At 42.5% G+C, this 24,341-nt stretch overlaps 1 protein-coding gene across 1 annotated transcript in view; it reads left to right on the forward strand.

The window, feature by feature from the left end:
* The window catches only part of LOC128684221 (carboxypeptidase N subunit 2-like), a 115,112-nt gene that overhangs the window by 78,148 nt on the left and 12,623 nt on the right, over positions 1-24,341 (forward strand). The window contains exons 3-4 of the mRNA XM_053770390.2: positions 9,283-11,205; positions 23,420-23,570. Coding sequence (XP_053626365.2) covers positions 9,715-11,205; positions 23,420-23,570 — 1,642 coding nt within the window. The 5' untranslated portion in view covers positions 9,283-9,714. The remainder of the gene's footprint in view (positions 1-9,282; positions 11,206-23,419; positions 23,571-24,341) is intronic.

Genomic DNA, 24,341 nt, shown 5'->3' on the forward strand with positions numbered 1-24,341 from the left:
TAGTGGTAATAATAGTAATAGTATTACATAGTTATATTAGTAGTAGTATAAAGCCGTGTTTAAAATTACAATTAAAAACTTTAAATATCTTTGTTCCATTCACTAATGTAACAAAGACTAAAACAACTATTATAAAAACTGAGTATTAACTCGCTAGCACCATAAGTGAAGGCCGGTGAGACGTTGTTTACGGTCACTAAGTCCTCTGTGATGACACCTTCAATTCCTGCTCTGGGACTCCCATGGTGCTGATGCCACATTTGTCTCCCTAGTTAACTTTTACAGTCTCGTAAGATAATGGCGACATGGGGCTTCTTTTACTGTTATTGGTAGAGATAAAACTGTCCAGATATAGTGAGAACGTTACTGTCTCGCCTGTTCCCATGCTGAGATGAAATTTTCGCATGCGATGATTTTTTTTTTCACCTCGTTACCATAATCATACGTCGTTCAGATTACGTCAATCCGCGATGCGGCAGATTTTACGTCCTACGGATTACGCCAGATTCGCACACTTAATTAAAGCGGGGCAGAAGAGGTACTTTGTGAATAACCTAAACGAAGCTTTTATGAAGACTTCAGAGTGGGTGAAGAATTTAAAACCTGCAGTATTGGTGTTAGTATTCATCTGGAAGTACTCATTTGTACGGGCTAAAGAGGTATGAGCTCTATCTCCTGGCACCGACTACTTGACTGATACTCGACTGCTGTGATATCACGACTCCATATTCACTGTGAAGTTTGTCATAGTGTACTGCACACCTAGTTTGTTCCTCAGTGTGACACACACACTACTGCCTCTCCTAGTGCTGCCTCTCCTAGTGAGTCTCACGTACACACTACTGCCTCTCCTAGTGAGTCCCACGTACACACTACTGCCTCTCCTAGTGAGTCCCACGTACACACTACTGCCTCTCCTAGTAACTCCCACGTACACACTACTGCCTCTCCTAGTGAGTCTCACGTACACGCTACTGCCTCTCCTAGTAACTCCTACGTACACACTACTGCCTCTCCTAGTAACTCCCACGTACACACTACTGCCTCTCCTAGTGAGTCCCATGTACACACTACTGCCTCTCCTAGTAACTCCCACGTACACACTACTGCCTCTCCTAGTGAGTCTCATGTACACACTACTGCCTCTCCTAGTAACTCCCACATACACACTACCGCCTCTCCTAGCGAGTCCCACGTACACACTACTGCCTCTCCTAGTGAGTCTCACGTACACACTACTGCCTCTCCTAGTGAGTCCCACGTACACACTACTGCCTCTCCTAGTGAGTCACGTACACACTACTGCCTCTCCTAGTAACTCCCACGTACACACTACTGCCTCTCCTAGTGAGTCTCACGTACACGCTACTGCCTCTCCTAGTAACTCCTACGTACACACTACTGCCTCTCCTAGTAACTCCCACGTACACACTACTGCCTCTCCTAGTGAGTCCCATGTACACACTACTGCCTCTCCTAGTAACTCCCACGTACACACTACTGCCTCTCCTAGTGAGTCTCATGTACACACTACTGCCTCTCCTAGTAACTCCCACGTACACACTACCGCCTCTCCTAGCGAGTCCCACATACACACTACTGCCTCTCCTAGTGAGTCTCACGTACACACTACTGCCTCTCCTAGTGAGTCCCACGTACACACTACTGCCTCTCCTAGTGAGTCTCACGTACACACTACCGCCTCTCCTAGTGAGTCCCACGTACACACTACTGCCTCTCCTAGTAACTCCCACGTACACACTCCTAGTGAGTCTCACGTACATACAACTTCACTTCTTCAGACAACCAGGCTTACAGAAGGGCTGTGGAGAATATAATGAAGATGTCCAGTTATGCCTGTCACAGGAGCTGTAAGTTCATTGTAAAATTTATGCGAATGAAATTGTAAATTGCATAACGAGCTCATTACTATTTGTACGTATCAGTAGCTCTGAAAATAGTTCATTACTGCAGTAAAATGTTATTTTAGCAAAATATTGGGGGCCTGTCCACGGGTATTAGTTGCCCCTGTATTCTTTACTACCGACAGCACGATGAGTATTGGGCGCGTAATAAAGTTATGCCATCCAACTTATTACCAAGATCGAGAACCAACATTTACTCATTGTGCTTGTATATAAGCCACCAGGTGCAACTTCCCAACAATTCAAGGAACAGCTTTCAAAAATTAACTTCTTTCTGGAAAACCTTCCAGTCCCATCCCCAAACATCTTACTGCTTGGTGATTTCAATCTAAGACATACAAAATGGAAGAATGTAGCAAATAATGTTGTAGCAGAAATAATCCCTGGAGGCAGCTCAGATGAAAAGTCACACACACATGAGCTGCTGAATTTCTGCAGTAAACACACCCTAAGTCAGCAGATAGTGGAGCCAACAAGACTGAAGAACACACTAGACCTTATTTTCACAAATAATGAGGACCTGGTTAGAAACATAATATAAAAAACAATTAATTCTGATCACAATCTAATCGAAGTCCAGACTTACATGCACAGGGATCCTGACCAGCAAAATTCATACAGCTATGAGGGTGCCTCCACCAAATTCAACTTCAACAACAAGAACATCACCTGGGACCAGGTAAACCATGTTCTAAATGAAATATGTCGGGAAGATATCTTAAATAATATGAATCCTAACCAGCGCCTTGAAAAGATCAACTTTCTGGTAGTTGAAGTATGTTCAAGGCATATTCACCTAAGAAAAAAGAAGAGAAGAAGTACACTGGAGAGAGAGAGACGCTCCCTCTACAGAAGAAGGTGAAGAATCACTGAGCTCTTTAAGAATGCTAGATTATCTGAAACATGGAAGTAGAAAATATTGAACTTAAGTTGAAGGACTCTTAGAGGATCCAAGAGAAACAAGAGGAGCTAAAAGCCGTTAGAGAAATTGAAAGAAATTTGAAATATTTCTTTTCATATGCCAAAAACAAGGCAAAAACCACATCTAGTATAGGGCCCCTGCTCAGACAATATGGAACTTACACAGACGACAACAAAGAAATGAGTGAGATGCTGAAACCTCAATATGACTCTGTGTTTAGCGATCCACTAATCAGTCTAAAGACAGACAATCCATATAATTTTTTCATGAATGAGCCTCAAAACTCTGTCAATGTATGCCAAATTTCTGACATAACCCTAACTCCACTAGACTTTGAGAAAATCATTGACAACATGCCCATGCACTCAGCCCCAGGCCCAGACTTGTGGAACTTTGTGGTCATTAAGAACTTCAAAAAAAAAAAAAACCCTTTGGCGGGCTCTAAGTATGCTAGGGAGAAGGATCATAGACACAGGTAAGATTCCACAGTCACTAAACACAACGGATATGGCCCCACTTCATAAAGGTGGCAGCAAAGTAATAGCTAAGAACTATAGACCAATAGCTCTAACGTCCCATATCATAAAAATCTTTGAAAGAGTTCTAAGAAACAGGATTGCAAACCACTTGGATTCCCAATAACTGCACAATCCAGGGCAACATTGGTTCAGAGGAGGTCGCTCCTGTCTCTCGCAACTACTGGACCACTATGACCTCTCAAGGGAGGTTCCTTGACGCTGGTGAGGGGCTCTTGACCTTGGGAATTGGATCTGTGCTCCAGTTCCCTGAATTAAGCCTGAATACCAGCACTTCACAAAATAATTACTAAGGCCTGGAGATTTAACCTAAATCAAACATGTTTTATGATGAGTTGAAATATATAAAAAGTGTAGAAAATATACAAAATATACTTAGGAGAATTATTTATTTGTCAAATATCACTATAATGCGATGAATGCTATTTTGTGGTATTTTTTTCTAAAATTATTTTTTTTAAACTGCACTGTATGTATTACATGCATTTATGCAGAAAAATTAAAGAACTAGAAGAAATTAATATTTATTTTTCTTTTGCTGGAACAGAATATGCTGACTAAATTAACCTATTTCGCAAACTAAAGGAAGTAGCCTATTTACCATGCATGTCTATTTTTTTTTATATAAATTTCTGTCCTTTACTTGCCGTCTCCAAGAGATTTTATTGGCATATTATTGCATATTATCTCGTGCCGCCAATTATCCACATCACTACAGCATAGTTTACAAAATGCATGAAAGTCACCTTTTCTGCTTTTGGCAATAAATCCAAATTCTGTGGTTCATTCATGGTTAAATGTAGTCTTTCTTTTCGGCATGTCTTTAGGAGTTTAACTAAAGCAAGAAATAAATCCAACCACTTGCCACTGCGGCCTTCAGGGAGGGCGGGTTGAAAAACTTTTTTTTTTCTAATTATCCAATTTCATTGAAATTTTTACTGTGATTTAAACAACATTTGAGACATGCAAACCGTGTTTGTAGTGACTTTTGCCTCAAAAGATAGAGAAAAAATAATGCCCTATTTTATAGGGTATAATACAAAAACCTTAAAAAAAATGGTAAAATGTACAATGTTGTAGTTGACATCAGATGAAAGATAATGGTATAAATAGGAACCAAACAATGAGGTTTTGAGCGAAGTGTTGAATTGTCTTTTTTTTTTTTTAAGGATTTTTTTTGTGGGGGGAAAAAATCATTAACATAAAAACAGTAAAGCATATTGCTAATATCTCGTTGTCCCATTCTAACACAATGCTAACCCGATATGTGAAAAAATCATAGCATTCTGCCAAATAGTTTTCTCAATAACTTATTCCTGAGAAAAAGAGAAACTCCATTTTCTGTAAAACTCTACGGTAACTGTGCACCAAACTTCGGCACACTTCACACACCCCATCCTCTACTGCAGCCCACAGGTGACTGAGCAACTTTCACTCTGAACATTAATATAGGGTCGACAGAGAAGATGCCATGTAGTGTATCTGGAAAAAAACAATAAAAACCGTAATCTTTGGAGTAAAAAAAAAGAAGAAAAAAAAAAACACATGAATTGACATCATGTCTTGACGACAGCAAGAACAAAAAATTACATTTTTGTTAAAAGATGCTTAGAAATACGATAGAAACAAGCTGATTGAATCAATATGTTGCCAGAACTTTGCACTATTTTTCGGTAAGAAAACATTTTTTCCAAAAATTTTCGTTTTTTTTTTCTTGTATTTGCCTTGTTTCCCTTCAGAAGACTTAACGTCTCAGACTCTGACGTGTACTTAACTGATAACTTGAGTTGTTTCATACATGTACACTACGGCTTCGTGCAGTGTTGCCAGCTGCAACTGCATAACATTATAATAAAAATACATAATTGGTTATTGTGGTGTTCAGTTCCTGCTGTTTTAGTATACATAAGGTAATTTATATAATTATTTTTAGACAGTCTCCAAAAAGAACAAATTAACATTCTGCTTGAGGTGGAGCAGGATGGAGGACAGAGTCCTCAAAAGCAGGATTCTCCGGCCTAAAGCAGGACATCTGGCCAGCCTTCTCATATCCCTTTATAAATAGGTTTAACAATTAGTAACACCATACATTACTGTTAAAGATCCACTTTTACTGGAAAATATTCCCATTTTTTTCTATATATTTCAGCCTATGCCTCTGTCTCTTGGCACTGAAAATTCTTCACAATTTTCAAGAACTTACTTCCTCTTATTCAGTACATTTGATATATTAATCACATCGCTTCCCTCTGCACCCCGTCGTATACCATTTATAAATCTATAAACACAACAAAAATATTCCTCTGTTATAGATGAGTATTGCATATACAGTACTGGCATAATTATTATGGATTTTTTTTAAATTCTGTATTTTTCTACTGAAAGGTCAATTAAGCCAATTTCATTGACTGCTAATGGATTTGTTTTGATACATTAGCTCAGGGCATCTATTTAAAATTAACATTAAAAAAGTTGAAGAACATTGTGAGTTTTTGTTTGGCAACTCGGAAGGAACAATGGATGGGAAAACTGAACTAGACAGGCCAGGTGGTGTTTATTAAGACACTTGTCTCACTTGCTCTCCTGGTTTGGTGCGCAAATGATATTTTCTGCTTTTTATTGACTGTGATAATTACAGTAGTGTATATTTTCTGTGTCCATTCTTGCTGCTAAAAGTGCCTTTTGTTTTTTCCTTTCAGTTTAATGATTAGAAAGAAAGTCAGCAGAAATGGGTAAAAAGAGCGATTTGAGTCCTCGCAAAGTGAGACATATAAGCATTTTATTGAGTGATAGTATTTTGAAACAGAAAGAAATAGTAATAAAACTTGGCGTTTCAACTCAATCAATACAATTAAGAAGAATTTGAAGTACAATCAAGATTTAAACTCGAGAAGAGTGGGAAGATGTGGTGCAAAATGATAGGCATCACCGTGATTAGACAGAAAATTAATGCTAATGGCTCTTAACGGAAGAGCATCTTGCAGCCAGATTTCCTCTGACCTAGCAGCAGCAGGTGTTACCCTGCCAGAAGGACAGTTAATGAGAGGTTTCTGGAGAGTGGATTGAAAACATATTGTCCCAGAAAGAAACCGCGACTTGCCGAATCCATGATACGGAAACGTTTAGCCTGGGTTAAGAATCATTGAGTGGACTTCTCAACAATGGGTGCGATTCATTTGTTGTTCATAAAAGAACATTAATTATTAGAAAAGTGACAATTCTATCTGAAAAATTAAGATTACCATTCAGCTTCTCTGGTTGTTCCACCACTTCTGTTGCTGTAGGTGGTATTCTCTCATCACTCAATCATTGCAGTGCTGGATGACCGTGTGCTGACCGAATGACCGAATGTCTGAAGCAGACGATCAAATTTCTTCTGAAAATCATGGTTTGGCGAGCCATTTTTGTTCATGGAACAGATCATTTGCACATCGCTGAGGATACCATGAACCAGCTTAAGTATATAGAAATACTACAACGCCAATTACTGCCTCGGATAAGGGATTGATATGGTGATGGACGTTGGATATTCATACAATACTCAGCCCCATGTCACACGACAAAATCAGTAAAGACGTGGCGTGCATAAAATGGCGTTGAGCTGCTCCCATGGCCTAGAAATCATCCCGACATGAGAGTTTATGGTCTGTATTGAAGGCTGAAATACACATGAAGTTTCCATTCTGCCAGAATCAAGGAATTATTCAAAATATTGACCATTGGCATGATGCCCACACGTGTAAAAGCACTTATGGATATAAAATGGTTGACTTGCACTGATATATCAAAATAAATCATTTAGCAGTCAGTGAAATAGATTTAATAGATCTTTTAGTAGAAAAATTAAGAATTTTCAAAAAATCCATAATAATTATGCCAGTACTGTATATATGCTTCACCGCAAAGTCCTGGTTTGTGTTGCAGCAACTCCTTTCCCTTCCTAACACTGTCTTATTCCTCTGTCATCATACGTTCCTTTTTTCCCATTAACTTTCAGTAGCAATTCTGAAAGACTTTTTTTCCTTATGTATGTTTCAAACTCTCGTGTCCATGTTTCTCTTAGACAAGGGAATTATGTATGCTCTCTGTTTATACTTAGGTAACTTCCATCTTTCAACCATAACAGTTGAACCTACTTTCACCAGTGTTTCAGTTAATTTCATCCATTTCTGCTGCTTTTCCTATACTTTCAACCTACTTACAACAGTATTATACTTATTTCTTTCATACTTTCAACTCTTGCTGCCTAACATTTCTTCATTTTCATTAAATTATTCAAAATATTGTACCTCTGCCTATTATGAAACCATTTACTTAATTCAAATACACAACCTCACTTTCATTCACACTTTTCACTTCCAACGATAACTTCCGCAAAACTGTTTCTCATTTTAGTATAAAGGATTCACAACTCTCACTTCACTCAACATTTTAGTATAAAGGACTCGCAACTCTCACTTCACTCAACATTTACCACTTAGACTCTCTTAAAAAAATCTCCTCTCACTACCAGGTGCACAAACGCCTCGTATTCTGTAACACACATTTTTTTTTTAATTTTAACATTTATGTACTCCTTATTTCATTTCACAGTTGTTCATTTATCATTACCATTACTCACCTTTAAGCAATCCTCTCCCATTTAGCTTTGTTTCATTTATACTTAAGGCATCAAGCTCTCTTTAAATTCATAAAGTTAGCAATCAGTTATTTATTAACATCAGTACTTGTTCCGCCTACATTCCAACAATCATATGTCAAGATTTATTTATTTTAGTAATTACATGGGTGATAAGGGTAACTAGCTTTTTCTTGCAAGCACTTTAGTCGCCTTCAACGACACGCATGACAGTACTGGCTTAAGAACTACTATAAATCACACAAGAAAATAAAAATACACCAGCAGTCTTGCCAGATTACAGAACATTCAATTCGCTTCTATTTTTGCTCACAACTCTACGCATATACAGGATTTTTTCCGAATGCTGAATAAAAGTGACGAACCGCATATCTGTCCAAGTGATCATCCAAGTGCATCTCTTCCAACTTAAGATTAGGACTGTGAACTTAAAAATAATAAAGGATCCAACATTGTAAAGGTGTTGTGGAAAATATTTTCCCAAAATTACGCTGTATATTTTTTATAATGTAAATATACCTGAATAATACATTACTATTGCTCTAAAGTGTATTTTAAAGAAGTGAATCGACAGGGAAGCTCTGCGCCTGCGCTGACGAGCAGGGGAGAGACGCCATTGTTTTGAATGTGGTAAAAGCACGTTAGTGAAATGTGCATAAATTTTCGTCGCTCTAGGGGTTATATTGGGCTTAAAACCTCTCAAATAGGAGCCGAAATTGTTGGATTTGCAGTCCTGCATAACGTGAACATTAGGCGAGTAGACAGGACGGTCCAGGAACCCCAGCTAAGTCATGTCTACTTATGTTGAGATTCTGGCCAATATTTTCTTCATATTTAGGAAGGGGGGTTGGTATGACACACCGTAATCTCCAGACTAATTGGTGAGTCTTATTATTATAAATTCTACTTCAATGTATATGTATTCACACTTTAAATTTAATATACAGTCTATATATTTATATTAATGCTTTTACCAGAATTCCTGGTGATGTATATTTCATTTGAAATTAATATAGGTCCAGAGTGACTTGTGGAGAGATGGATTATGGTATGTATCAAAGGGGGACATTTTTTGCGACCTAGGTGTCCTAAAATTCCTACTTGTCTCTGTAACCTTGATAAAGAATAATTATTTTTGTTACCATTTGTTGGTATGTATCTAATGAGATTCATCCAAGTAAATTTAATTTTCCATTGGTGTGTTCCATTGTTCTGTGTTCTTTATATATTCTACAGCCTATCAATTACTTTTTTTTCCAGATTGCGTCTTCAACGAAAATCTTCAGTTCCTGCCATAAGTGACTGGTTGCCGTCAGCTGGCTGAGGAGCTTCGTCTTCCTCAGACATTATTGTTGTCGGCTTAACAAGACTTAAAGCATATTAACAGTGTATAATAACACGTGTGAAAGTTCAGCAGTAACCTGGTTCATGTGTTATATGTGATAAAGATGTTCCAGTGATCATTGAAACAGTAAGATTCAGACGAATTCCACTTTGCGTATTTTGAAAAATAAAGTGAGTTGAAAACAATGATCATTCTAATATTATTAATAGTGTAATGAGGAGTGTGAACAAAAAAGACCCATGAATTTTAATAAGTTAGTGATAATATTAATCCTCAAACGTCAAAATATAATGTGGCAATTACATGAATTATGACAGATTGTGGATAGTGGTGAGACGGGAGGGACAATGTTGAGGTGGCGTCGGCAGGTGCGAGCATCCTCCCCGCACGGCACACAAGCTCACCACTGGTGCACTGGATACTCTGAGCCGGAGAACACCCAGCTCAGAGCCCTCAGGCGGAGCTCACAAGCAACAGAGTGCAATAACGCAAGAAGAACGAGAATGAGAAGAAAAAATTGGAAGAATTATCAGCTTCATACATGTTCATATCAAACTTTGGAGTTACCAGTGTCTTATGCTGTGAGAAGTTCACTGAGCCTCCTCACTCAATCTGTTTATTTGTATATAGTGGATTGTTGTTTCCTCGTTATGTCGTTGCTTCGGACTAAACCCGACCTAGTTGCATGGAGTCATCTTTGCTTTTGCGATCTTAAGTTTATGTGGAGTTGGACATTTCTCAAATTAAAACAATATAGCAATGCTTATAATGTGATAATATATCTAATTATTATGTGCTCTTTTCCTGTTGCCACTGAGGGCTTTTGTCCAGCTGGTTGTGACTGTGATGACAGTAGCTTGACGGTAAACTGTCAAAACGTGAGCTTAGGAGTCGTTCCAATCCTACTGAACCCTCGGGTGCAGACGATAATTCTCAGTCAGAACAAGATCCGAGCCCTCTCACAGTCTCTTGTTTTTTACTCTGATCTGAAGAAACTTGACATATCTGATAATGAAATAATGTCTCTTGGAAAAAGGAACTTCGAAGAGCAACATAACTTGGCCGAGCTTATTGTGAGCAATAACAACCTCAAGATACTAGAGAGCACCGATCTGCAAGGGCTGGCGGGCCTCAAGGTATTTCACCTGGATAACAATAAAATCTTCAATATTGAAGACGGAGCCTTCAGGGGTTTAGTTAACCTCATTGAACTGAACTTGTCCAAGAACAAAATCAAAAGTTTAAGTGAAAGTAGTCTCAGTGAACTGCCAAATTTATGGACACTGAACCTGAGTGGGAACAAGTTAGGGAGTATACCTAGTACCGGGCTAATAAATCTAACGTCCCTGTCGGAGCTGGACCTGAGTGACAATCAGATTTCGCAAGTGCCTGGTCGTGCCTTTAGTGGCGTCACCAGCCTGACTCGTCTCGTCCTGGACAAGAACAACATTAGTGACATCAGCCCCGAGGCATTGACAGGCCTGTGTGAGCTGCGTCACCTCTCCCTCGTCGACAACCGCCTTCTGCAAGTTCCCTCAATTGCCATAACTGGTCTTCCTGATCTCCAAGAACTGGACCTCAGTGGAAACCTCTTTGAGGAGCTCCCTGGGGATTGTTTCAAAGGGCTGACTTCCCTATTGTCACTGTCATTGTCCCGGTGCCCACGACTTAGTGGCATCAGTACTGAAGCCTTCCTGAGCACGAGCGTCTTAGAGACATTGGTACTAAGCCACAATCCTCGCTTGGCCTTCCTTCCCCCTGCCACTCTGGCCTCGCTTCTCAGCCTCCGTCATTTGGACCTCACAGCGTGCGGCCTCCTGTACCTCACACCCACACAGGTGAGTTTCACCTCCAGGAAATATAAATTGAGTCCACAATATAAATGGCAAACAACAGTGAGGAAAAGTCACACGTTTCGGAACCAGCTGACCCTACGCCTCAGTAGAGTCATGACACTTTGTACTCTGCAGTGTCGAAGGTTCAAGCGTTTATTAGCACAACGTTTCTCTCTGTGCAAAGGTTCATCAAGCTATGGCTAGATAAATCTTCACACAGAGCGAAACGTTGTCTTAATAAAAGCTTCTTTTGCAAATTGTCTTTTCTTTTCAGTGTTGTCTAGTTTAGTAAAGACATTATGTTGGCGTTAACTGAGATAAACACAAATCCAACTCAGGGAAAAATAAACCATACCCCGGCCGGGATTGAACCCGCGGTCAGAGAGTCTCAAAACTCCAGCCCGTCGCGTCATTACGATTTCGTGAGTCAGGAAAAATATGTCGAACTTAGGGAAAAATTAACTCGGTGAAACGAGTCCAACTTAGGAAAAAAAAAAAGGTCCAACTCAGGCAGTCCCGAGAGAAATATAGACACCACCGAGTGAAACATAGACACCACCGAGAGAAACAGACACCACCGAGAGAAACATAGACACCACCGAGAGAAACATAGACACCACCGAGAGAAACATAGACACCACCGAGAGAAACATACACACCACCGAGAGAAACATACACACCACCGAGAGAAACAGACACCACCGAGAGAAACATACACACCACCGAGAGAAACATACACACCACCGAGAGAAACATACACACCACCGAGAGAAACATACACACCACCGAGAGAAACAGACACCACCGAGAGAAACATACACACCACCGAGAGAAACATACACACCACCGAGAGAAACATACACACCACCGAGAGAAACAGACACCACCGAGAGAAACATACACACCACCGAGAGAAACATACACACCACCGAGAGAAACATACACACCACCGAGAGAAACATACACACCACCGAGAGAAACATACACACCACCGAGAGAAACATACACACAACCGAGAGAAACATACACACCACCAAGAGAAACATACACACCTCCGAGAGAAACATACACACAACCGAGAGAAACAGACACCACCAAGAGAAACATAGACACCTCCGAGAGAAACATACACACCACCGAGAGAAACAGACACCACCAAGAGAAACATAGACACCTCCGAGAGAAACATACACACCACCGAGAGAAACAGACACCACCAAGAGAAACATAGACACCTCCGAGAGAAACATACACACCACCGAGAGAAACATACACACCACCGAGAGAAACATACACACCACCGAGAGAAACAGACACCACCGAGAGAAACATACACACCACCGAGAGAAACATACACACCACCGAGAGAAACAGACACCACAGAGAGAAACATACACACCACCGAGAGAAACATACACACCACCAAGAGAAACATACACACCTCCGAGAGAAACATACACACCATCGAGAGAAACAGACACCACCAAGAGAAACATAGACACCTCCGAGAGAAACATACACACCACCGAGAGAAACAGACACCACCAAGAGAAACATAGACACCACCACCGAGAGAAACATACACACCACCGAGAGAAACATACACACCACCGAGAGAAACAGACATACACACCTCCGAGAGAAGCATAGACACCCCCGAGAGAAACATACACACCACCGAGAGAAACATACACACCACCGAGAGAAACATACACACCACCGAGAGAAACAGACACCACCGAGAGAAACATACACACCACCGAGAGAAACATACACACCACCGAGAGAAACATACACACCACCGAGAGAAACATACACACCACCGAGAGAAACATACACACCACCGAGAGAAACATAGACACCACCGAGAGAAACATACACACCACCGAGAGAAACATACACACCACCGAGAGAAACATACACACCACCGAGAGAAACATACACACCACCGAGAGAAACATACACACCACCGAGAGAAACAGACACCACCGAGAGAAACATACACACCACCGAGAGAAACATACACACCACCGAGAGAAACATACACACCACCGAGAGAAACATACACACCACCGAGAGAAACATACACACCACCGAGAGAAACATACACACCACCGAGAGAAACAGACACCACCGAGAGAAACATACACACCACCGAGAGAAACATACACACCACCGAGAGAAACATACACACCACCGAGAGAAACATACACACCACCGAGAGAAACATACACACCACCGAGAGAAACATACACACCACCGAGAGAAACATACACACCACCGAGAGAAACATACACACCACCGAGAGAAACATACACACCACCGAGAGAAACATACACACCACCGAGAGAAACATACACACCACCGAGAGAAACATACACACCACCGAGAGAAACATACACACCACCGAGAGAAACATACACACCACCGAGAGAAACATACACACCACCGAGAGAAACATACACACCACCGAGAGAAACATACACACCACCGAGAGAAACATACACACCACCGAGAGAAACATACACACCACCGAGAGAAACATACACACCACCGAGAGAAACATACACACCACCGAGAGAAACATACACACCACCGAGAGAAACATACACACCACCGAGAGAAACATACACACCACCGAGAGAAACATACACACCACCGAGAGAAACATACACACCACCGAGAGAAACATACACACCACCGAGAGAAACATACACACCACCGAGAGAAACATACACACCACCGAGAGAAACATACACACCACCGAGAGAAACATACACACCACCGAGAGAAACATACACACCACCGAGAGAAACATACACACCACCGAGAGAAACATACACACCACCGAGAGAAACATACACACCACCGAGAGAAACATACACACCACCGAGAGAAACATACACACCACCGAGAGAAACATACACACCACCGAGAGAAACATACACACCACCGAGAGAAACATACACACCACCGAGAGAAACACACACCGAGAGAAACATACACACCACCGAGAGAAACATACACACCACCGAGAGAAACATACACACCACCGAGAGAAACAGACACCACCGAGAGAAACATACACACCACCGAGAGAAACATACACACCACCGAGAGAAACATACACACCACCGAGAGAAACATACACACCACCGAGAGAAACATACACACCACCGAGAGAAACATACACACCACCGAGAGAAACATACACACCACCGAGAGAAACATACACACCACCGAGAGAAACATACACACCACCGAGAGAAACATACACACCACCGAGAGAAACATACACACCACCGAGAGAAACATACACACATCCGAGAGAAACATACACACCACCGAGAGAAACATACACACCACCGAGAGAAACATACACACCACCGAGAGAAACATACACACCACCGAGAGAAACATACACACCACCGAGAGAAACATACACACCACCGAGAGAAACATACACACCACCGAGAGAAACATACACACCACCGAGAGAAACATACACACCACCGAGAGAAACATACACACCACCGAGAGAAACATACACACCACCGAGAGAAACAGACACCACCGAGAGAAACATACACACCACCGAGAGAAACATACACACCACCGAGAGAAACATACACACCACCGAGAGAAACATACACACCACCGAGAGAAACATACACACCACCGAGAGAAACATACACACCACCGAGAGAAACATACACACCACCGAGAGAAACATACACACCACCGAGAGAAACATACACACCACCGAGAGAAACATACACACCACCGAGAGAAACATACACACCACCGAGAGAAACATACACACCACCGAGAGAAACAGACACCACCGAGAGAAACATACACACCACCGAGAGAAACATACACACCACCGAGAGAAACAGACACCACCGAGAGAAACATACACACCACCGAGAGAAACAGACACCACCGAGAGAAACATACACACCACCGAGAGAAACATACACACCACCGAGAGAAACATACACACCACCGAGAGAAACAGACACCACCGAGAGAAACATACACACCACCGAGAGAAACATACACACCACCGAGAGAAACATACACACCACCGAGAGAAACATACACACCACCGAGAGAAACATACACACCACCGAGAGAAACATACACACCACCGAGAGAAACATACACACCACCGAGAGAAACATACACACCACCGAGAGAAACATACACACCACCGAGAGAAACATACACACCACCGAGAGAAACATACACACCACCGAGAGAAACATACACACCACCGAGAGAAACATACACACCACCGAGAGAAACATACACACCACCGAGAGAAACATACACACCACCGAGAGAAACATACACACCACCGAGAGAAACATACACACCACCGAGAGAAACATACACACCACCGAGAGAAACATACACACCACCGAGAGAAACATACACACCACCGAGAGAAACATACACACCACCGAGAGAAACATACACACCACCGAGAGAAACATACACACCACCGAGAGAAACATACACACCACCGAGAGAAACATACACACACCGAGATAAACATACCCACCACCGAGAGAAACATACACACCACCGAGAGAAACATACACACCACCGAGAGAAACATACACACCACCGAGAGAAACATACACACCACCGAGAGAAACATACACACCACCGAGAGAAACATACACACCACCGAGAGAAACATACACACCACCGAGAGAAACATACACACCACCGAGAGAAACATACACACCACCGAGAGAAACATACACACACCGAGAGAAACATACACACCACCGAGAGAAACATACACACCACCGAGAGAAACATACACACCACCGAGAGAAACATACACACACCGAGAGAAACATACACACCACCGAGAGAAACATACACACCACCGAGAGAAACATACACACATCCGAGAGAAACATACACACCACCGAGAGAAACATACACACCAGAGAAACATACACACATCCGAGAGAAACATACACACCACCGAGAGAAACATACACACCACCGAGAGAAACATACACAACCGAGAGAGACATAAACACCCCCCAGAGACACATACACACCACCGAGAGAAACATACACACCACCGAGAGAAACATACACCACCGAGAGAAACATACACACCACCGAGAGAAACAGACACCACCGAGAGAAACATACACACCACCGAGAGAAACATACACACCACCGAGAGAAACATACACACCACCGAGAGAAACATACACACCACCGAGAGAAACAAACACACATCACCGAGAGAAACATACACACCACCGAGAGAAACATACACACCACCGAGAGAAACATACACACCACCGAGAGAAACATACACACCACCGAGAGAAACACACACCACCGAGAGAAACATACACACCACCGAGAGAAACATACACACCACCGAGAGAAACATACACACCACCGAGAGAAACATACACACCACCGAGAGAAACATACACACCACCGAGAGAAACATACACACCACCGAGAGAAACATACACACCACCGAGAGAAACATACACACCATCCGAGAGAAACATACACACCACCGAGAGAAACATACACACCACCGAGAGAAACATACACACCACCGAGAGAAACATACACACCACCGAGAGAAACATACACACCACCGAGAGAAACATACACACCACCGAGAGAAACATACACACCACCGAGAGAAACATACACACCACCGAGAGAAACATACACACCACCGAGAGAAACATACACACCACCGAGAGAAACATACACACCACCGAGAGAAACATACACACCACCGAGAGAAACATACACACCACCGAGAGAAACATACACACCACCGAGAGAAACATACACACCACCGAGAGAAACATACACACCACCGAGAGAAACATACACACCACCGAGAGAAACATACACACCACCGAGAGAAACATACACACCACCGAGAGAAACATACACACCACCGAGAGAAACATACACACCACCGAGAGAAACATACACACATCCGAGAGAAACATACACACCACCGAGAGAAACATACACACCACCGAGAGAAACATACACACCACCGAGAGAAACATACACACCACCGAGAGAAACATACACACATCCGAGAGAAACATACACACATCCGAGAGAAACATACACACCACCGAGAGAAACATACACACATCCGAGAGAAACATACACACATCCGAGAGAAACATACACACCACCGAGAGAAACATACACACATCCGAGAGAAACATACACACATCCGAGAGAAACATAGACACCACCGAGAGAAACATACACACATCCGAGAGAAACATACACACATCCGAGAGAAACATACACACATCCGAGAGAAACATACACACCACCGAGAGAAACATACACACATCCGAGAGAAACATACACACATCCGAGAGAAACATAGACACCACCGAGAGAAACATACACACCACCGAGAGAAACATACACACCACCGAGAGAAACATACACACCACCGAGAGAAACATACACACATCCGAGAGAAACATAGACACCACCGAGAGAAACATACACACCACCGAGAGAAACATACACACCACCGAGAGAAACATACACACCACCGAGAGAAACATACACACCTCCGAGAGAAACATACACACCACCGAGAGAAACATACACACCACCGAGAGAAACATACACACCACCGAGAGAAACATACACACATCCGAGAGAAACATACACACCACCGAGAGAAACATACACACCACCGAGAGAAACATACACACCACCGAGAGAAACATACACACATCCGAGAGAAACATACACACCACCGAGAGAAACATACACACATCCGAGAGAAACATACACACCACCGAGAGAAACATACACACCACCGAGAGAAACATACACACCACCGAGAGAAACATAGACACCACCGAGAGAAACAGACACCACCGAGAGAAACATAGACACCTCCGAGAGAAACATAGACACCACCGAGAGAAACAGACACCACCGAGAGAAACATACACACCACCGAGAGAAACATACACACCACCGAGAGAAACATACACACCACCGAGAGAAACATACACACCACCGAGAGAAACATACACACCACCGAGAGAAACATAGACACCACCGAGAGAAACAGACACCACCGAGAGAAACATAGACACCTCCGAGAGAAACATAGACACCACCGAGAGAAACATACACACCACCGAGAGAAACATACACACATCCGAGAGAAACATAGACACCACCGAGAGAAACATACACACCACCGAGAGAAACATACACACCACCGAGAGAAACATACACACCACCGAGAGAAACAGACACCACCGAGAGAAACATAGACACCTCCGAGAGAAACATAGACACCACCGAGAGAAACATACACACCACCGAGAGAAACATACACACCACCAAGAGAAACATACACACCACCGAGAGAAACATACACACCACCGAGAGAAACATACACACCACCGAGAGAAACATACACACCACCGAGAGAAACATACACACCACCGAGAGAAACATACACACCACCGAGTGAAACATACACACATCCGAGAGAAACATAGACACCACCGAGAGAAACATACACACCACCGAGAGAAACATAGACACCTCCGAGAGAAACATAGACACCACCGAGAGAAACATACACACCACCGAGAGAAACATAGACACCACCGAGAGAAACATAGACACCTCCGAGAGAAACATAGACACCACCGAGAGAAACATACACACCACCGAGAGAAACATACACACCACCGAGAGAAACATACACACCACCGAGAGAAACATACACACCTCCGAGAGAAACATACACACCACCGAGAGAAACATACACACCACCGAGAGAAACATACACACCACCGAGAGAAACATACACACCACCGAGAGAAACATACACACCACCGAGAGAAACATACACACCACCGAGAGAAACATACACACCACCGAGAGAAACATACACACCACCGAGAGAAACATACACACCACCGAGAGAAACATACACACCACCGAGAGAAACATACACACCACCGAGAGAAACATACACACCACCGAGAGAAACATACACACATCCGAGAGAAACATAGACACCACCGAGAGAAACATAGACACCTCCGAGAGAAACATAGACACCACCGAGAGAAACATACACACATCCGAGAGAAACATAGACACCACCGAGAGAAACATAGACACCTCCGAGAGAAACATACACACCACCGAGAGAAACATACACACATCCGAGAGAAACATACACACCACCGAGAGAAACATACACACCACCGAGAGAAACATACACACCACCGAGAGAAACATACACACCACCGAGAGAAACATAGACACCTCCGAGAGAAACATAGACACCTCCGAGAGAAACATACACACCACCGAGAGAAACATACACACATCCGAGAGAAACATACACACCACCGAGAGAAACATACACACCACCGAGAGAAACATACACACCACCGAGAGAAACAGACACCACCGAGAGAAAAATATACACCACCGAGAGAAATATAGACACCACCGAGTGAAACATAGACAAAACGGAGAGAAATATAGACACCACCGAGTGAAACATAGACAAAACGGAGAGAAATGTAGACACCACCGAGAGAAACATAGACAAAACGGAGAGAAATATAGACACCACCGAGAGAAATATAGACACCACCGAGTGAAACATAGACAAAACGGAGAGAAATATAGACACCACCGAGTGAAACATAGACAAAACGGAGAGAAATGTAGACACCACCGAGAGAAACATAGACAAAACGGAGAGAAATATAGACACCACCGAGAGAAATATAGACACCACCGAGTGAAACATAGACAAAACGGAGAGAAATGTAGACACCACCGAGAGAAACATAGACACCACAGAGAGAAACATACACTACTCAGGGAAACACAAACACTACTCAGGGGAACAAACACCACTCAGGGAAACAAACACTACTCAGGGAAACACAAACACTATTCAGGGGAACAAACACCACTCAGGGAAACACAAACACTACTCAGGGAAACACAAACACTACTCAGGGGAACAAACACCACTCAGGGAAACAAACACTACTCAGGGAAACACAAACTCTACTCAGGGAAACAAACGCCACTCAGGGAAACACAAACACCACTCAGGGAAACAAACACCACTCAGGGAAACAAACACCACTCTGGGAAACACAAACACCACTCAGGGAAACACAAACACCACTCAGGGAAACAAACACCACTCAGGGAAACACAAACACTACTCAGGGAAACAAACACCACTCAGGGAAACAAACACCACTCAGGGAAACAAACACCACTCAGGGAAGCAAACACCACTCAGGGAAACACAAACACCACTCAGGGAAACAAACACCACTCAGGGAAACAAACACCACTCAGGGAAACAAACACCACTCAGGGAAACACAAACACTACTCAGGGAAACAAACACCACTCAGGGAAACAAACACCACTCAGGGAAACAAACACCACTCAGGGAAACAAACACCACTCAGAGAAACACAAACACCACTCAGAGAAACACAAACACCACTCAGGGAAACACAAACACCACTCAGAGAAACACAAACACCACTCAGAGAAACACAAACACCACTCAGAGAAACAAACACCACTCAGGGAAACACAAACACCACTCAGGGAAACACAAACACTACTCAGGGAAAAACACCACTCAAGGAAACACAAACACCACTCAGGGAGACACAAACACCACTCAGGGAAACAAACACCACTCAGGGAAACAAATACCACTCAGGGAAACAAACACCACTCAGGGAAACACAAACACCACTCAGGGAAACAAACACCACTCAGGGAAACAAACACCACTCAGGGAAACAAACACCACACAGGGAAACACAAACACCACTCAGAGAAACACAAACACCACTCAGGGAAACAAACACCACTCAGGGAGACACAAACACCACTCAGGGAGACACAAACACCACTGAGGGAAACAAACACCACTCAGGGAAACAAATACCACTCAGGAAAACAAACACCACTCAGGGAAACACAAACACCACTCAGGGAAACAAACACCACTCAGGGAAACAAACACCACTCAGAGAAACAAACACCACTCAGGGAGACACAAACACCACTCAGGGAAACATACACCACCCAGGGAAACACAAACACCACTCAGAGAAGCACAAACACCACTCAGGGAAACAAACACCACTCAGGGAAACAAACACACTCAGGGAAACAAACACCACTCAGGGAAACAAACACCACTCAGGGAAACACAAACACCACTCCGGGAGACACAAACACCACTCCGGGAGACACAAACACCACTCAGGGAAACAAACACCACCCAGGGAAACACAAACACCACTCAGAGAAGCACAAACACCACTCAGGGAAACAAACACCACTCAGGGAGACACAAACACCACTCAGAGAAACAAACACCACTCAGGGAGACACAAACACCACTCAGGGAAACAAACACCACACCGCTTCTATTCCTCCCTGCAGACCTCTCCAGCATACAATATACAGCAGCTTACTGAATCACGGGTCAAATGTCACAGTCTTCCCTCAGCTTACAACATCGTTATTCTGTTTCGCAATAAATCTCATTTATTTGAACAATTTCTCTAGTTTTGCAATCACGTAATTTTTTTAATTCAGAGGGAACGTAAAACATTATTAAAAAATATTCCAGCGCCATTACTAAAAAACCTGTCGAGCACGGAGCTCCGCCATATTTATTTATTATGGCTTCACGAGAAGAGACGAGTAACAAGAGAGTAATGGTGTGTACATGATAAAGTAGAGAAGAGTCGAGTAACAAGAGAGTAATGGTGTGTACATGATAAAGTAGAGAAGAGTCGAGTAACAAGAGAGTAATGGTGTGTACATGATAAAGTAGAGAAGAGTCGAGTAACGAGAGTAATGGTGTGTACATGATAAAGCAGAGAAGAGTCGAGTAACAAGAGAGTAATGGTGTGTACATGATAAGGGAGAAAAGAGACGAGTAACAAGAGAGTAATGGTGTGTACATGATAATGCAGAGAAGAGTCGAGTAACAAGAGAGTAATGGTGTGTACATGATAAAGCAGAGAAGAGTCGAGTAACAAGAGAGTAATGGTGTGTACATGATAAAGCAGAGAAGAGTCGAGTAACAAGAGAGTAATGGTGTGTACATGATAAGGGAGAAAAGAGACGAGTAACAAGAGAGTAATGGTGTGTACATGATAAGGGAGAAAAGAGACGAGTAACAAGAGAGTAATGGTGTGTACATGATAAGGGAGAAAAGAGACGAGTAACAAGAGAGTAATGGTGTGTACATGATAAAGCAGAGAAGACACGAGTAACAAGAGAGTAATGGTGTGTACATGATAAAGCAGAGAAGAGTCGAGTAACAAGAGAGTAATGGTGTGTACATGATAAGGGAGAAAAGAGACGAGTAACAAGAGAGTAATGGTGTGTACATGATAATGCAGAGAAGAGTCGAGTAACAAGAGAGTAATGGTGTGTACATGATAAGGGAGAAAAGAGACGAGTTACAAGAGAGTAATGGTGTGTACATGATAAGGGAGAGAAGACACGAGTAACAAGAGAGTAATGGTGTGTACATGATAAGGGAGAGAAGACACGAGTAACAAGAGAGTAATGGTGTGTACATGATAAGGGAGAAAAGAGACGAGTAACAAGAGAGTAATGGTGTGTACATGATAAAGCAGAGAAGAGTCGAGTAACAAGAGAGTAATGGTGTGTACATGATAAGGGAGAAAAGAGACGAGTAACAAGAGAGTAATGGTGTGTACATGATAAGGGAGAGAAGACACGAGTAACAAGACAGTAATGGTGTGTACATGATAAGGGAACCTCACCTGGAGCTTTAAAAACTCATCTCACATTATGTAAAACAAAAAATATGTATGAGTAGAGAGTTTACAAATGTAATGGTGAGTATTGGTGAAAAATCCGGTAATAATAATAATAATAATAATAATAATAATAATAATAATAATAATAATAATAATAATAATAACTTCATTTATTTTATTCTTTAGTCACATAACACCTGGTTCGATCGAGGCTCAATCCAGACGCTATTATTGTTATTAGTACCTGTGTGAATCACACTTATTTACATGTATATGTTAAGTGTGTAACAGTGAGAGACTTAGAATTCACCTCTTGTGCCCTCCGTCAGGTACCACTGCAGCAGCTGAGAAGTCTACGGGTAGCGGGTAACCCACTTCACTGCAACTGTTCACTGGTGTGGCTCAAAAAACTCACTGCTGACCCCAACGCCTCCGTCAGCGTGGACCAGCCAGCCTGTGCCAGTCCTCCATCCCTCTACGGTCAGTTCCTGCCCAGCAATCTCCCCAGCCTTCTCTTATCGCAGGAGGACTGAAGAACTCACGATAAATAAGACATTTTGCGGTTAATAACATTTATTATAAAGATAGACTGATAAAAACCCAGGTGGGCGAAACGCCTTCTCAGTAAATGCCATAACACGTGCATTTTCTTACGTGATGTCGATACAAGAATTTATGAATTTGTCTGAGGTGATATTATTGGGCAGCTAGAAATTCTGAAAATGTGTCAGTGCTATTAATTTACAATTAGATAATAAGAGATGATCACTAGATGTTTCACGCATATGTTAAGAGTATAATAATATAGAGCTTCCGTTCTCCTGCTTCCCTTTTTACAGACTCTGACAGCTAATGTGGACCTATCCTGGTCATCTACCTTCTCAAGAATCGAAATACTTCGGAAAGACATGTAGCTCCGAGTTTTTTTAATTCTTTGAATTCCTGACTAAATTCTAGCCAGTTCATTGACTGATACAACTTCTGAGGACAAATTTCACTAGGAGTCATCAAACTCTTGTATCTACCAGTATCCTGCGTTTCTGTATATTATACACACACACAGACACACACACACACACACACACACACACACACACACACACACACACACACACACACACACACACACACACACACATATACAGACTATTGGAGTATGCAGCACCAGTTTGGAACCCACATCTGGTCAAGCATGTCAAGAAATTGGAGAAAGTGCAAAGGTTTGCAGCAAGACTGGCCCCTGAGCTAAGG

Source organism: Cherax quadricarinatus, chromosome 2, assembly GCF_038502225.1.
Source record: "Cherax quadricarinatus isolate ZL_2023a chromosome 2, ASM3850222v1, whole genome shotgun sequence".
In the NCBI taxonomy this organism is placed as follows: Eukaryota; Metazoa; Arthropoda; class Malacostraca; order Decapoda; family Parastacidae; genus Cherax; species Cherax quadricarinatus.